Source organism: Myotis daubentonii, chromosome 7, assembly GCF_963259705.1.
Source record: "Myotis daubentonii chromosome 7, mMyoDau2.1, whole genome shotgun sequence".
NCBI classification, from domain to species: Eukaryota; Metazoa; Chordata; class Mammalia; order Chiroptera; family Vespertilionidae; genus Myotis; species Myotis daubentonii.
In genome coordinates, this window is record NC_081846.1 from 51,312,257 (window position 1) to 51,328,739 (window position 16,483).

Sequence of the window (16,483 nt, forward strand, 5' to 3'; positions counted from 1 at the left end):
AGGTTATGTACATAAAAACTTGGAATGGTTGGAAGGCTAATCCTTCTGTGTAGCAGTGACTTTTATCCCCAATTGGACAGATAGGGAAATAAGCTCTGGGGTGTGTGTTTGTCTGTTTGCTTGTTCCTAGGTTAAGCATCCTTTTGGAAATGAAACTACAAAACAGAGACCAATGAAACATAACCAAGTAGGCATCAGCCTTCTTGGGAAAAATGAAGCTGAACGGAATTAAATATCTATCCTTTCAGGAAGTGGACTGACATTCTATACCCTTCAACTCTGCCCCAGCCAGAGTCGCCTCTTCCCCACTCTGCCGAACTCTGTGTTCCAAGAATAAGCTGAGTGCTTCCCATGTAAATACTGCAAGGACTTGCAACTGGTCCAGCAAATATGGCACATGTGATTCTTTTACGTGCTTGAATAAGGAGCAATAGCCTTTCGTCAGTATCTCTTTGGGTCTGTGCTCTTTGCATTGTATTGGTGGGGGTGGGGGGCGGAATTTGAGGATCAAACATGAAAAACGGTAACTTTGTAGACATACCCTATATGCTGCTGATCAAGCAAAACCTCAATCAGATTACCAAGGGGCTTATCACTCAAAAGGAATATCCCTGCCTTCTTTACCTCCATAAAGGATAAACCCAAAGATCCTTTAGCGTTAATATTAATGGTTATAAATTTGGCCCATTGGTGGGTAGAGAAGGGGCAGGTACCAACCGCACAGCGGAGAGCTGCAAGTAAACACATTTTCCCCAAGTCAAGTTTTAGTAGAAACTTTTCCACTGGAGGACTTTAGATCAAACATTTCCAAGTTCAGTGAAGTAAGATGGTATTTTTGAAGGAACTGAGATCTACGACCTATTTATGTCCATATTTCTAAACATCCACGTCTAAAAGACAGAAAAAATAAGTAGCAATGCAGTCACTGAATAGCAAGGCATGTCCACATTTCAAAGAGGCAGAAACTGTGAAATGAGATCACGATAGGTCCAGAATCTGAAACAGGTTTAGCACGGTCATAGTGTATTGAAAAAAAGACGGGGAAGCACGCTACTTAGTTACCTAAACTAATTTACAGGAAAACAGGGTCTTAGAAGTCCTCCGACGAGCCAGGTATAGATAATCTAAAGGTGGGGAGTGCTTGCTTTATTTCTAACTGTCCCCTTTAACAAGAGAACGTGAGGTAATTAGAAAGTATTCAACGCTTTCTGGACTGTTCTGTTAAATGTCCCAGGCAAGATAAATCAAAACGCTGCAGAAAAGTAAGGCCTAGTTGAGTATTTGGGTAGAGGCCCCCGCTTTGATCAGCTAGTCACTAAATGGAAATCTCATTATACACTCATCCTGTAGAGATGGATTGGTCTCGCTGTAGAAAAGGCTGGTTGCTGAGGGTGTGTCTCTTCCATGTTCCTCAGCCTCTTCTGCGTTTACAGAGTTAGGTCTTCAGAGCGGCGAAGGAAAACAGGTCATTTTTCCTTCACAGAGTACCATTGGATGATTCCTCTATATTAAGTATATGAACCTTATCAGAGTTACAGATTTTAAAAAAATTGTTTTAAAATTTGTCATCTCAAAGAGTTCTCAGTCCCCACCCCTCACAAGTTACCATGAAGGGGCACTAAAGTGCATTTTGATGTAGGGGAGTCGAGTTTAAAAGTGCTGTCCAAGGTAAGAACCAAGATGATGCTGTTTAAAAAAGAAAGGCAATTCCTTCTACCTCCATCTCTGGAGTCAACTGAGGGAGGGCAATGAACTAGACCCTCCCCAAAGGATTGTCCTAACTCTTAACTGGAGAGAAAACTGTGTAAGGACCTGCACATATAGACTCATTTATTTGTCCAAAATAGCAAAAATAGGCCTATTTTACCCTTAAGAAAGTATTTGCAAATTTGATCAGTTATGATCGTAAAAACGTGAATGGATTCCAGATGCAATCCATGTGGGCATGCTCGGTGGTACTAACTATGCATCTTCAGCTTAAAAGAACATGCGGCTGCTCATTTTCGTCAAAACATGACTTCGAACTACCATAAATAAAATACACATGGGACAATTAAATCTTTTTCTTACAATAATTAGGTTTACATTAAAAAGTCACCATCATCTTCAGATAATATCGAAAAGTAGGACTCTAAATCTTACTCTCTCCCAGTCTTAGTTAACAATTTTGCACAGGCCCGATAATCCAAAACTTGGAGCTCTGGTCTACACAACTTGGCAGGTTTCACACAGTTTGACAGGTAGGCAATTGTGATCTATGCTTTTTTAAAATTAGCATTTTCTATCAAAACAGTCTGAAATCGTTTAAAATCCTCACAGGGACTGTATTTGTGCAATGCCACAGACACACAGCTAGAAAGGGGAAAACAAAGTACAGTCTGGAAGATTCATCACAGTCCAAGTTTTCTTGGTCCTCAGTTTAAACAACCACGAGCCCAGGAAATCCAATTAAATACCGTGCTTTAAATAGAAGACTTGGTCCTAGAATAACTTAGGCGACTAGACAGGGACGGTCTCCACCACGGGTGATTTGATGCACTCTTCGTGCAGTCTGCTCTTTTCTGCGAGGCTCAAAGGATTTTCAGCAGAATGCTCTGAAATGTGGCTGCCATTCAATGTAGAGACAAAACCCTCCTGGGAGGGGCCTTTCAAGTATGAGTGAAATTCCATTTGAGGGTGACTGGACCTGTGTTCGGGATATAAGCTATTGCAGGCCACACCGCTGTCATTTTCCGAGGACGAGCAGCAAACGATGACAGAGGGGTTGGCAGCTGGGTAGTGGGAGGTGCCGTAGGCCTCTTCTGCGTGTCGGGCGTAGTCAACGAACTGCTCTGGGGTCATGGTGTAAGGCACCAGCGAGAGGGTACCATTTTTGACAGTATCTCTTTCAGCATAGTTCTCAGAGATCTGGTTAGGAGTTCCTGGCATGTGGCTATCTATTTGGTAATACAGAGTTGAAGAGTTGGCATAAAAAGAAGCATTTTTCGCGTGGCTTTCATGCACGGCGGTGCCATCAGAATAACACAGGACGGAAGGGAGAGGGACCACTTCAGCATGGGTACCCAAACCTTCCATGAAACTGTCTCCTTTCTCCTCCTCCTCCTCCTCCTCTTCCTCTTCCTCTTCCTCTTCCTCCTCCTCATCTGACTCACTGGGTGCCAAGCTCTGTGTACTGGAATCGGTGACCCCGCTGCAGAAGCTGCTCCCATCCTCCTCCTCCTCCTCCTCTTCCTCCTCCTCTCCTTGGCAATCTAATTCCTCAGCGGACTGCAAGTGCAGTACTGCAGCCTGGGGGTCAGTTTCAATCTCAAAATTGTCTGTGATAGAATATTCTACGGAGTGAGCGACAGGGCCCATGGAACTACTGTGAGCACTTATCTCCCCATGGCAGCCGTTCAGCGTGGGGATCTGCTGCTCTCGGTTTTTCTCCAGTTCAAGTTTCATGATTGTGTGCAAAAAGTGAGTCCGGACACGGATAGGATTAAACTCAATTCTACCTGCTGTGTTACTACATCCTTCTTTAGTGCAGCCACACGGGAAAGACATTCGATCCACCTTGGAAGGAAGGACACAGATTAGCCCCATGGAACTCTTACAAACCAAATACAAGTCCAGTACCTTCCAGCAACCCCTCTGAATCTGTGATTACTTAATTCCACTTTGGCTAGACCAAATGACAATCATATTGCACAGAAATGAAAAGGGAAATGGAGGCTTAAAACATAAGTGTCAACCAGTTTTAAAACCTACATTTAAAATAAAAGTGAGTTACAGTATTATACTGAAAATATACTGCATATTTTGAGTTTGCTGACCCCTCCTTGTGCTTTCTCTACTTCTTCCTCCATTCTTCCTTTTTCCTTCTCTTCATCCCATTCACTTTGCTCCCTTTCTAAAAATGTTTCTGTCCTTTCCCCAAGATGCCATTCCTTGCATGCCAGCTCATGCGTCCAATTTTAAACAAACTTGCCACCCTCATCTCCACCTGCTATTTTTTAATATAAATTTTATGACATTTCCCATATTAGTCATCTATTTTTTTCTTGGCTTATTATAAGATGAACTTCTCTGTCCAACGTGTCCAGATTGACACCACTCAGTATATTGTGTAGCCTGATGATTTGTTCCCATTGGTTTGCCTCTGTGCTCGCTGCATGTATGCTGACTGCAGGGCTGCGATGGATATGCACATTCATGACTTTGACTGGTGGACCCCTGTGCTTAGGTCCTGGCTCCCTCCTTCACCACTCCACTCCAGTAGACTACAAGTTCCTCAAGTAAAGGGGATGCTCATTTCATCAATATCTTAAAATTATTCAAGTGAGTGGATCCTGTGGACAGAGTAGTGGGTTTCGGCAAGTGTTGTTGGACTGAATGCTTAAATAAGTGATATGTGGAATTCTTGGCAATCCAAGGGTACTCCTAAGATATTTGCTAATTGTCCCAGATTCCTCCAATTAGCCTATATGCAGACCAGAGCACAGGCCACCAGAAAGAACTTGCCCTATTAGCACCTTATCCAAATGTGGGGAATTTCTTATGCAACAGAGGAGAAGGCAGACTCTCATGCAGTCATCTGGGCCCAATAAAAATTAGTAGCAGATGTCAGAACCAGAATCGACAGCTGTTTTCTTACTCATTAATCCTTTTTCTGTGAATCTACCTCAAACAACTATTCAGCTGATGAGAACTATTCTCTCCTTCTGCCTGTCTAAGGAGCTATCCTTATTAAAAAAAGCCAAGTTTCTGCCTAAAATAATGACACCTAACTAATCATGGAACATCCGTGCTGTTATAGATGAATGGGGACCTGAGAATCATCTAATCCAGGGGTTGGCAAACTTGTTTTGGTAAAAGGTCCAAGAGGAAATACTTTAGGCTTTATGGGTCATAGGTCTCTGTGGCAACGAGTTGGCTCTGCTGTGGAAGGGTGAAAGCTGTCACAGACAACACACACACTGTGTGCCCACAAAACTTTATTTACAAAAAAAACAGGCGACAGTCCAGATTGGGCCTGTGAGTTATAGAGTTTGCCAACACCTGATCAAGTTCAGCCCTTTCACTTTAGAGGTGGGGAGACTGAGCCCAGAAAGTTGACCTGACCTGCCAATTTCACGTAGCTGGCAACAAGCAGAGCCAGGAGTAGGACTCAGTTTTCTCCGTGTCAGTCTAGTGATTTTTCCACTCGTCTATACCACCTCTCCCCAGTCATCATTTTAAACCCCTGGATGGATCCGAAAATAGACACTCAAATATTAGGGAAGTGATGATCTGCCTGAATGCTTGTAAAAAGCAAAAGTAAACTAGTCTAATCAATGGATCCAAGAGCAAATAATGTCAGTTAACTCGGCTACAGCTTGGGTCGCCTTTCATAAAGGCAATAAAGATGTGCAGCATTGTGCGACTGGGGTTATATCTGAGATGATGAGCATGTTATGTGTGCCCATACATGTCCTTGGACGGGGATTTCTTCTTTTCTTGAATCAGGTGTCTTGCCTCACTCAACGTTTTCTTCCACCCGTGGGAAACTTCATTACATGGAACACGACGGTCTCTTTAGGGGGTGGTGTGTTACCCCCGTCTTTGGATTCCCCGAGATGCAAATCCTTACCTGACACTTAATGCCTGCCAGGCTGCAGGTGCACGTTTCCGGGTCACAGAACACGCGGCAGTCACAGCCGCAGTCCTCGCGCGACAGGCGGATGGCTCGCAGCTCGTGCTTTTCTTCCACATCGATCTTCTTCACTCCGGACGCCCGCAGCAGTGCTCGTCGCTTTTTTGTTGGCAGGGGTTGTAGGAAGAAGTATTCGTCTACCTCTGTGTTGTCTAAATCAATATCATCATCAGAGATGTCATCCACGGTCAGAGTGCTAGCTTCTTCAGACTCCACGGTGCCATTCTTCGTCATCTAGAAACACAACGCAGCAAATAAGAGACCGCGAGGGCAGAGGCTACAATCCTAACTTCCACAGTTCAGAACAATGAAACTATTCCATCGCATCAGGTCCCCATAATCAATAAGTGTTTGTGGGTCCAATCACTTCCATTTATTTTCCTCTTTAGAGAAGTCACAGGGAGGAAAATGAAGGCATCGAAATGACAGGCTTTTAAATGCACAGAGGACTGTTAATTGGGTCTCTTAACCTCCTAATGTGAGAGCTAGAGTTGTTAGAGCTTTTAGCCAGGGCAGTGTGAAAAGGACCAAAGGTTACAGATGCCCATCAGTGACAGCTATCTTTAGACTTGGTTCGTGATGGGCAGCTCTGAAGTTGGAATAAATTCACCCTTGTTCAGAGATGGTAACACCTTCGTGGGAGCCACTGCCACCTAAGTCAGCAAACACGCTGTCCTTGAAATGACCACCCTGTCTTTGGGAGTCCAGCAACAGCACGTACTAGGCAATAAACACGTGCAGCATTGCGCTACTGGGATTAGGAGCGCGGTTACCCTACAGAGCATTCCAACAATGAGCCCTTGATAGGAAGCAATCAGTCAGGTCGCTGTGACCGCAGTAAGACAAGGAGCAGAGGGCAGTGCTGGCAGGAGCTGGCCAGTGGGCACTGAGTCAATAACCTCGCCCTCAAAGGAGATCCCCCGAACCTGTGCCCAAAGCAAGCGCTTCCTCATTACAGCCCCTGTAGACAACTGTCTCCTCTCCCCATAACTGTTCTGCTGCTATTTATGTTTCTTCTCTAATTAATTCCATCCATCAGTAAACCCTGTATCAGTATTTCACTTCTGACTGTCCTACCACCACATATTGTTTCCTTCTTAAAAAAGCATTTAGAAAGAGACGTTTTCTCTGATTATGAGCAAACATGTATTCTGAGGGGTAGCACAGGAATATATGCCAAAGCTCTGTAAGGGATTATTCAAAAAAAGTTTTAAATATGGAAGCTTTTTTGATCCTTTAATTTTAAAATTTATTCATAAATGTCACTAATTGTAATCATTACCATGCTATTTGATCTTAACAATGGCTCAATCATGACACAGTTAAAATGCTCTGGTGACATCAAACATCAATCTCTCAACTTCATAGAAAAGGCCCGACATTTAGATTAGAATAGTAATTACTGCCCCAAATCCCAAACTGGATTACTCTGAACGTACTGAAAAATGAATAGAAGGCTGGTCTTTGCCCTCAAGTAGAGGAAACAATACAGTAGCAAGTGTACATTAAAATGTATTTCAAAGGGTCCCTGAAATGCATTAAAAAAACACTACTACATTGTACTTTTTGAATATTTTAGAACTTAAATCTATTTTCTTGCAGAGGTGTGCATTCCCCTTCATTGGGTTTTGTTTCTTGGCATGATCTGCAATTTTTTCCTTCCTTGGCTTTCCTTTATAAAGGTATTGGTTCAGCCGTTTTCATGTTTCCGGATGTCCACTATTAGGATGTTATTTTGAGTGGTTTCTGTTACCATTTGTGTTAATTCTTATTTGCAAACAGAAGCATATTTCTATCTGTAAAGATCTGATTTGCTAAGGAATTCAAGTGTGTAATTGCCTAACATCTACTCAATTCTCTGTGATAGGAAAAGCTGCATTACCACACAGGAAGAGTTACCTTTCTCATCTTGTCACCTCTGTGGCACTTAGATGTGTTTCCATTGATTCTTGGCTTGCCTAAATGAACCTCATCAAACTTCTGACTCCATGGCACACGAATACCAGAAATATTCTGGAAGAACATATTCTTTTTTTTTTTTCCAAAATGCTTGTTTTTTTTCATTTTTTAAAAATTTTGTATTATTGTTTAACGTATTACAAATAGTAGTACACATGTCCGCCCAAGCCTGGAGCACTGATCTGGCCCCCGCAGGTGACGCTGATGCAGATGCCCATGGTGGCCCTCCAGCAGCCTCAAAAGTGCAAAGAGCATGTTCTTAAAGGTATTGCCTTTGCCTGGGGCTGAAGGCCAGTCTCCCGGTCTCCATCACTTTGGTTAGGCATATTTTCTCTGTACTTGTCAAAATAGGTTGTGCATATGACATGGCAAGTATTTGGAATATTAAAGTTTTCCATTTGGTGTTGGAGCAGGCCTCCGTTTGGGGATGTATTCCGGAGAGGCAAAGCAGGAAGTATGCCCTTGAGTAATCTCTGTAGTGTTTAACAGCGAAGTTCAGTAGGGATAAGTGGAGTTAAAAAAATACCAAGGTATTAGAGAAAACTGAGAAAAGTGTATAACCCTGGGACGACATTGGAAATGGTACCAGAGAGGAGATAGGCCTAATCTCAGGAAGAAGAGGAAGAACAATCAAGGTTGAAAAAACATTGGGAAAAGAAGCCAGTCAAAGCTGTGAAAGCTAAATTAAATTTCCTAGAACAAGGTAGTAGAATCCAGTAAGATATAACCCAGAGGCAACTGGAATGCCAAGGCTCTTTTGAAATGTTCAAATGGCTGCCTACTGCATTTTACAGATACATGTGAAACGGGAATAAAGGCTAATGTAATTGTTCAACAGTGTGGTGCTGATGATGAAATCTAAGCACTTAATTTGGAAAAGAGTATAGTATCAAGATGACTGCATTGATTACTGTGAAGAGTATGACATGTTTGAATGCGCTTGACAGAGAAAAAGAACTGTGCTCTGTATATTTAGAAATCTAAAGGTAGTTATTTCTTCTGGGACCATGCATTTTATTCAATCAGCTTTCTCTATTAATTGTTTTTAGACAATGTTTGGAACATCAACAACAAAAAGGACACACTTGAACCCTTAAAATAAAATTGTGTTTTTTTTCTACAAATCTAATTATACATATTATTACTCAATATATCTATGTCATAATTTGATTGAGATGAATTACTAAATTAGAAGAAGTTTTATAATGAAAAACGAATCTCTATTCTTAATTTGTCCTCAACATATTTATTATAAGGAAGCACTATGAAGTGTGGATGTTTCTTTTCACTACTTCTCCACTATGAAGGCCCCACTGGAAGAGGTGCTATGGAATACGCTGGGTTGGAGGCACAGAGGAAAGAGAAAATGTCTCTTGACTGCTTTGGGGCTGTTGGTTCTCAAATAAGTAGGAGGACAACTGCCCGGTTCCAAGTCAAGTGGGTTTCCTGTGGTGTTTATCTGGTCTCCGTAGTGAGAGCTTTGGAAAGTGTTTGTCTTGTCAGATGCTGCCTTCTCTCTGCTTTACTCAACAGGCGGTTCACTGCCTCTCACAGAGGACCACCTCCAGGCAAAACCAAAGTGGCAAAGTTTGTTTGCAGCAATCCCGGCTTTCTTCTTTGGACCCCTTTCTGTGCCGAAACCTTCCTGCTGCCTCAATGAAAATAATAAAATCACTTTAGCTACATTTGTTTTGCTACTTACCTCGGAGGGATTTTTATTTCAAAACAAATGTTGCTAATATTAAAGGTAAAATTTCAAGTATCAGAGAGAAATTTTTGGACAGTTAATGTTTTCTTTTCCCAGTTAATGTTCTTCAATAGCTAATTTTAGATTTTGAATAGGTAAACCTTATCCCAATAGAGTCAGTGATATGTCAAAAACCATAAACGTTAGTATGCTAGAGGAATCACAATGAAAATATACAAGCTTTCCTCCATTAATTCTCCTCAGTTGTTTTCGTTTTTTTTTTTTTAGCAAACTGGTCCACATTGCTGTGATCTCTTATTAGGTTCATGTGATCATGTGATGTGTGTTTCTGAGCTTCTGAACACTTTCAGTGTAGTGAGGCTAAAATCAGGTCATCTTAGAATCCCATTATCGTTTTTGCTTGGTATTCATTTGGAAGAAGCTATGCTACCCAAATGATTTTTGTTTGCATCTTCACCAAAAGAAAAGGCTGCATGTTTTCACCTCTCTGCTTATCAATGACAAGCCAAGACTTGCCACCTACTCAGATGATTGCCTCTCCAACTTGAATCAATAATAGAATGCTCTTTTTGTTTCTTTTCTTCTTCAGCTTGTTAAAAAAGGCATAGAAGTAGCTGAATACAAATGACAGGGTCAGAATATATCACTGCCTGATGTGGAGGAAGGTTCCTGTAGTTGTGTGGCTCCCCCTAATATCCATCACATGCACAATCTGCTTCAAAGTTCACAATAAATCTTCTGGTTTTCAGATAGAATTATAGTTCCCCAGCTGTTAAAAACCACTGCACACAGTACTAAACCTCAGAAAGAGACGGCTCCCTATAGGTACACAGATTGTCTTTCCCAAGGTCTATAGGGGATAATCAATTAATTTTAGAAGAGGAAGTAACAAGATCATATGACCAGTTTCCTGCCGAGTGAGCCAGCTATATCACATCTTGGTGCTGCTTCTTCTTTAGTTGTACACATGGTCTCATAATTTACCTATTCCACTGGGTCTTTGTTAATATTAATGTAAGTAATGTTTATAAAATGTCTGACAAATAAAAAGCACTGAATGAATGGCAACCATTACTACTGAGTTTGAAGAATGACTTCACTCTTTTGAGTAGGATGTAGAGTCGGTTTGTAGTGGGTTAGAAAGGCAGAGGGTAGATTTCACCAGCAAATCTGCAAATTATTATTAAGTTAAACAACATGCAAAGCAGTCACGAACAACAACAATAATGGATTGCCACCAAAAAATCTTAAGGGACATTTAATGAAAGATGGCAAAAGCACCTCCAAAGGAAATATGAAACATGCTCTATGCTGACTGTGTCCAGCTTAATTTAAGTACCTGCCTTCTTGTGCAGTTGGTAGCAAAGCACATATATAAATAGCAAAATGCATAGAAACAAGGGATTTGGAAACACACATCATATCTCTGCCAACTTTATACTAGAACAGCCGTGGGCAAACTACGGCCTGCGGGCCGGATCCGGCCCGTTTGAAATGAATAAAACTAAAAAAAAAAAAAGACCGTACCCTTTTATGTAATGATGTTTACTTTGAATTTATATTAGTTCACACAAACACTCCATCCATGATTTTGTTCCGGCCCTCCGGTCCAGTTTAAGAACCCATTGTGGCCCTCAAGTCAAAAAGTTTGCCCACCCCTGTACTAGAAACTAAAAACTAAAGATACAGGTAATAATGGTATGCTTATGGTGCTTCAGCTATTTCATGAATAACCCTTTATATTAAGTACTCTGGATTACCTGGATTTTTTTTTTTTTTTTGTCATTAGATAATGATGGGAGAGCATTTCATATATATTGGTAGGTTGATGAATCATTGCAGATATAAAAAGAGCCTCTGGTCAATGAAAGAAGTTTTCTGAGCTGTGTTTCTCTCCAGTTAATCTCTAATGTGGCAGAACAATGGGTATCTCCCCCTGGACACCTCCCTGACATGTCTTAAAGAACTCAAAAGCCTCTGAAAATTAGTATGTCCAAAAAATATCTCATTATTTACACCCCACACACACACACACCCAGCCCCAATCTGTACCTCTTCCTGGATTCCTTGTCATATCCTTGTCATAGAGGAAGATACTATCATCCACAACTTACTCACTTTTGTAAGCCAGAAATTCAGGAGTCATTCTTTTCCTTCCAAATCCACCCATTATCAAGGACTGTTGATTTTACTCCCTAAATTTCTCCCTCTGTCTATCTCTTTTCATCTTCCTTACAATCAATCTAATTTAGCTCACCCTCATCTTTCTCCTGGACTGTTGCAATAGCCTCTTACCTGGTCTAACTCCACATACCACAACCCCTCACATGGCTGTCCCCACCCCCTACCCCCAAAATATTCTCACATCAGAGCATGACCAGATCACATTACCCCACCAACCCAAACCCATGCTGAGAACTGCTGGATGACTTCTGATGGCCTTAGGATGAAGAGAGGAAGGAAAAAGCTCTAACAGGGTCTACAAGGCCCTGTCCCAACTCCTTCATGTCACGCCACTCTTCCTGTCCCTGCTGTAGCCACACCCGTCTCTGTGTGCTCACCCAGCTTATTCCTGCCACAGGGCAGCTCCGGGCCGTCCTGCTGCCTGAGCCAATGTTGCCACCCCTTTCGCCTAGTTATCTGCTCAGATTTCAGTTCAGTTGTCATTCTCTTGAAGAAACCTTCTGTGACCTTCAGATCACAATTCTCTATTATGTACTTTTACAGCACCTTGCAACTCTCCTTCCTAACACTTAATACAGCTGTGACTCTATTTTGTCTACATGATTAATATTTTCCTTTCCTATTAATATATTAATATGTAAATTCCAGGAGAAAAGGGACCATATCTACTTTTGATACCAGTTAGCCCCAGCCAAAACACAGGTCTATGATCTAGAATTACTCAATAATACACCTTTTCAAAGTGTATTTTTTTTAAAAAATAAACCTTTTCAAAAAAAGGTTTCATTATATCTCACTACCAATTTCACACACACACACACACACACACACACACACACACACACACACACATTGAGCATCCCCACCCTCCTTGCCCTCAGGGGCAGATTTCTGAAGCACTTTTCCCGCTTTTATTCCTAAGCCCAGAGTTTGAAGGCCAGAGAGGGATCAGCCTTCCCCCAAGCTCACACAGCGAGGGAGGGAGAGGCATAGAGGAAGGGGACCTAGATGGGCAGGCAGCCCTGCACTGTCTCCTTGGAGTCCTAGCGAGGCTGGGCCCCGCTTGCGGTTGCGTGGGAGAACTGCTCCTCACTTCTGGGCCAGTAGATGCCTTCCACCTGGTGCTTCTCCCGCAGTTCCCGCACCTGCAGCAGCAGCCCCACAGCCAGAAGCAGGGCAGCCAAGAGGGAGAAGACCACGGTGACAGCAGCGGTGGCCTCCCTATAGAATGAATTATGCATAAACAACATCAGGTAAATGTTCCACATTACTTCATTACTTTCAGCGAAGACACTATACCGTTTTTGCTTAAAAAAAAAAAAAAAAAGCCGTAGCAGGCAGTCTGTTGTATAAAATGCCCAGTTTGGCCTGTGGATATAAATATGAAAATGCTTAACTCAACTAAATCGAAGAAAAGACACGGGGTTTTGCAAAAAGTGAGTTTCAAATGCTGTTTACCTTTAGTTTTAAAGAGTTCAGTTTTTCCTCCCTGAGGTGTTCTCTTAACATCTCCCGGTGGATCCGCTCCTGCTCCCGGGCGAATTCGCCCAGCGTGTACTGGCGCACGCTGTTGTGGCGGCTGGACATGCCCAGAGTGCTGCCACCTTGGCTGGGCACGCTGGTGAAGCCCTGCCTCCTGGTGAAGTAGTACACGGTGACGCAGCTGAAATGCACATTCTTCGTCCGCAGCCGCTTCTCCCTTTTGAGGATGGAGGAAGCTGAAAGAGAAAAGAGCAAGACAGTGAACACCTGGGGCGGCAGTTTTAGATGAGGCCAAGGATTAGAAACTGCCACCTGAATCTTTTGGTCAATCCTTTTTGGAGGGGAGACACAAAAAAGGTCATATCTCAGGATTAGCGCCTATTTCTATGTCCTTTCTTTAATCTTTCTCTAGCTGTGGTGGAGTAGACTTTTAAGTTCCATAAATAGCAGTAGTCTAAACAAAACTTTAGGAAAGTTGCCAATAGTCTGTGAATCTGTAGCAGAATTTAATTTTTCACTTCCCCAAACCTCTGAAGTTTCTGTTTTATGGTTTTCACATGAGTTGCATCAGACTTTAATCAGAAAAGACATACTACAAACCTTCACACTTTGGGTCTCATTTTGATATAGAGGGCATTTCTGCTGTTCTAAGTCCCTTGGCATAAAAATATGTCTACTTAAAAATTTCAGAAAATTCTAAAGAGCAATAAAAATCCACAAAAAAAGGCTCACTGGCAATATTTAGGTATTTTTATAATAAAAATTTAACAAAGCTTTTATTTGATATGACTTTCACTAAATAGCATTACGGACAGGGGATTTTAATCTAAGTGTATGCTGAGACCATTGAAAATGCCATGAGACATTTTATTATTAGTTACTAGAGGCCCGGTGCACGAAATTTGTGCATTGCGGGGAGGAGGGTGGTGGGGAGGGTGAGGTCCCTCAGCAAGGTCTGTGACCTCTTGCAGTCCAGGAGCCCTTGGGGGATGTCCCTCAGTAGGACAAACAGTGAGCCCAGCTTCTGGCTGAGTGGTGCCCCCCCCCCCCCGCCCCGTGGGAGCACACTGACCACCAGGGGGCAGCTCCTGTGTTGAAAATCTGCCTCCTGGTGGTCAGTGTGCATCATAGCGACCAATCATTCCACAGTTCGGTTGATTTGCATATTAGCCTTTTATTATATAGGATAGGGACTCAAAATGCACAGAGCATCATGGAGGGTTGAGACACATAATGTAGTCAACAGAAAGAAAGTCACATTCTAATCAGGACCTTTTAGAGTTGAAAGACATGCTAGACATCATCTAGCCCATTCTTTTTATTTTATAGTGAAGTGACTCAGGCTTGCAGAATTTGAGTGGCTTCTTTAAGTGTAGACAGTTAGTCGCAAAACTAATCTTAAACCCAAAAGCACCGGGTCTGTTGCTATATTATATGACACTTCTCCATTGGGTAAGGAAAGGTACAATGAATTGAAGAGACAGATATAGAATAACGCTGCGATGGATTAAACTGTGCCTCCTCACGCCCAAAATATATTGAAGTTCTCACTCTCCATACCTTGGATGTAACCTTATTAAGGAATAGTGTCATTATAGAGGTGATCACGTTACAGTAAGGTCTTTAGGACGAGTCTTAATCCAATATGACTGTGTCCACATAAAAAAGGGAACAATTGGGCACAGACATGCACAGAGGGGTGATGTACAGACACAGGGAGAAGCCCACGTGAAGATGGAGAAAGACGGGGATTTTGCTGCCAAAGCCAAGGAATGCTTGGGGCCACCAGAAACTGGAAAAGGCCAAGAAAGGCCGTTCCCCTGCAGCTGTCAGAGGAGCATGGCCCTGCCAGCACCTCGAGTCTCCAGAACTGTGAGACAGGAAACTTCTGTTCCAAGCCACTGAGTTGGTGGCATTTTTTTTTAACAGCAGCTTTAGGAAACTAACACACATGCTGAAGTAGAACAACACACAGGAAGAAACAATGCACTGAGAATAAATCCTTGAATAGCAAAAATTAATAAAAACTAACATTTGCGAAGTGCTTCCTAAGTTCTGTATTATGCAAAGAACTTTACATGAATTATTTTATCTTGACAACTCCTTGGGTTGATATTGCCCTTGTCTCCGTCTCCATTTTGAGGAAACCAAGTCATCAAAAGTTACATACATAACATGGCCAAGGTGATACAACCAGTGGTGAAGCTGGGATTCATTATCCCTGAGCCCAGGGTTTTAAGCATCATGTCACAGCCAGAGCTGAAGTCACCCAGGAAGTTGCACAAGGCTGAGAGATGTCAACTGCTACTGTCCTCCAAGATGAGTTTAATTTGGAAGGCTGCATAAGCAATGTAAAAGAAAGAGTATGGAATCACTTTGGATTTATATAGAATCTTCTTCCATGTGGGTTCAAGTGTTTGTGTGTGTCTTATTCCCCACCCCACTCAATAACATATTTAAGCCAAATATAAAGAGGCTGCCATGATTAATCTCATTTCATAGATTTATGTATTCAATAAGTATTAACCAAGGACCTAGTATGTACAAGGAAACGCTCTAGATGATGGGATACATTGGTGAATAAACCAGATGGTGATCCCTGACCGTGAAGCTTTCATTTTCAGTGATGAGCTCAGGCAGAATGCACAGATTCAGAAGAATATAGAGTATGAGAAATAGGACATGTGGGCAAGAATTTAGCTTCCCCAACCTCCCCTCTTCCCTACTGTTATACTTCTCCAAAGGAGATTGCCAGAAAGCAAATGCTTTCAAACGCATACATAATTTCCCCATTTATTTATGTGTATGTTCACTGCAACGTATACTCCTGGCTGCAGAGACAATTTTCAGCTTTGATTTAAAAGCTCTGATCTGCTTCATGACCGTATGTTTAAATCACCTCAAAAAAGAGAAGCATTTGTAAAAATGTAAAAGATCACCATAGAAAGCAAAATTCAACAATCTGCCTGGTGATCTGACAACCTCATCTGTCACCCCTTACAGCAGGCTAGAGCTTCTGATTTTGGGGTGATAATCTTCAACCTTTTTCACCCTTGATATCATAAAAATGATGTCCTTAAATCATTATCATTTAAGGTCATACATTTATAGGTAAGAAAAAATATTAATGTAGTAATTTAAGATAATTATTATAAGCACCTCTGACAACTTTATTACTTGTTTCTTCTTAGACAATTCTGGTACTCTAGACCAATTTCCTTCTTAAAAATTTATTTAGATTGTAAATCTGTATTTTTAGATTATAAGAAGAACTCTTCAATCTTCTGCATGAATATATTGTACCACCGTTTCCTAAAAAAACAGATAAGAACCAAGATGGCGGCATAGGTTAACGCAGGAGTTTGCTGCTTTGAACAACTACTTCAAAAGTAAAACTAAAAGACGGAAGGGACATCACCCAGAACCACAGGAACGCTGGCTGAGTGGAAGTCCTACAACTAGGAGGAAAGAGAAAC

The 16,483-nt window shown here is 41.9% G+C and overlaps 1 protein-coding gene across 2 annotated transcripts in view; it reads right to left on the bottom strand.

The window, feature by feature from the left end:
• Window positions 1-1,197: 1,197 nt before the first annotated feature.
• The window catches only part of CSRNP3 (cysteine and serine rich nuclear protein 3), a 160,695-nt gene continuing 145,409 nt past the window's right edge, over window positions 1,198-16,483 (bottom strand). For both annotated transcript variants that reach the window (XM_059704237.1, XM_059704238.1), the window contains 3 exons: window positions 12,984-13,243; window positions 5,612-5,908; window positions 1,198-3,555 (listed from right to left, as the gene is read on the bottom strand). In XM_059704237.1, coding sequence (XP_059560220.1) covers window positions 2,500-3,555; window positions 5,612-5,908; window positions 12,984-13,243 — 1,613 coding nt within the window. In that variant the 3' untranslated portion in view covers window positions 1,198-2,499. The remainder of the gene's footprint in view (window positions 3,556-5,611; window positions 5,909-12,983; window positions 13,244-16,483) is intronic.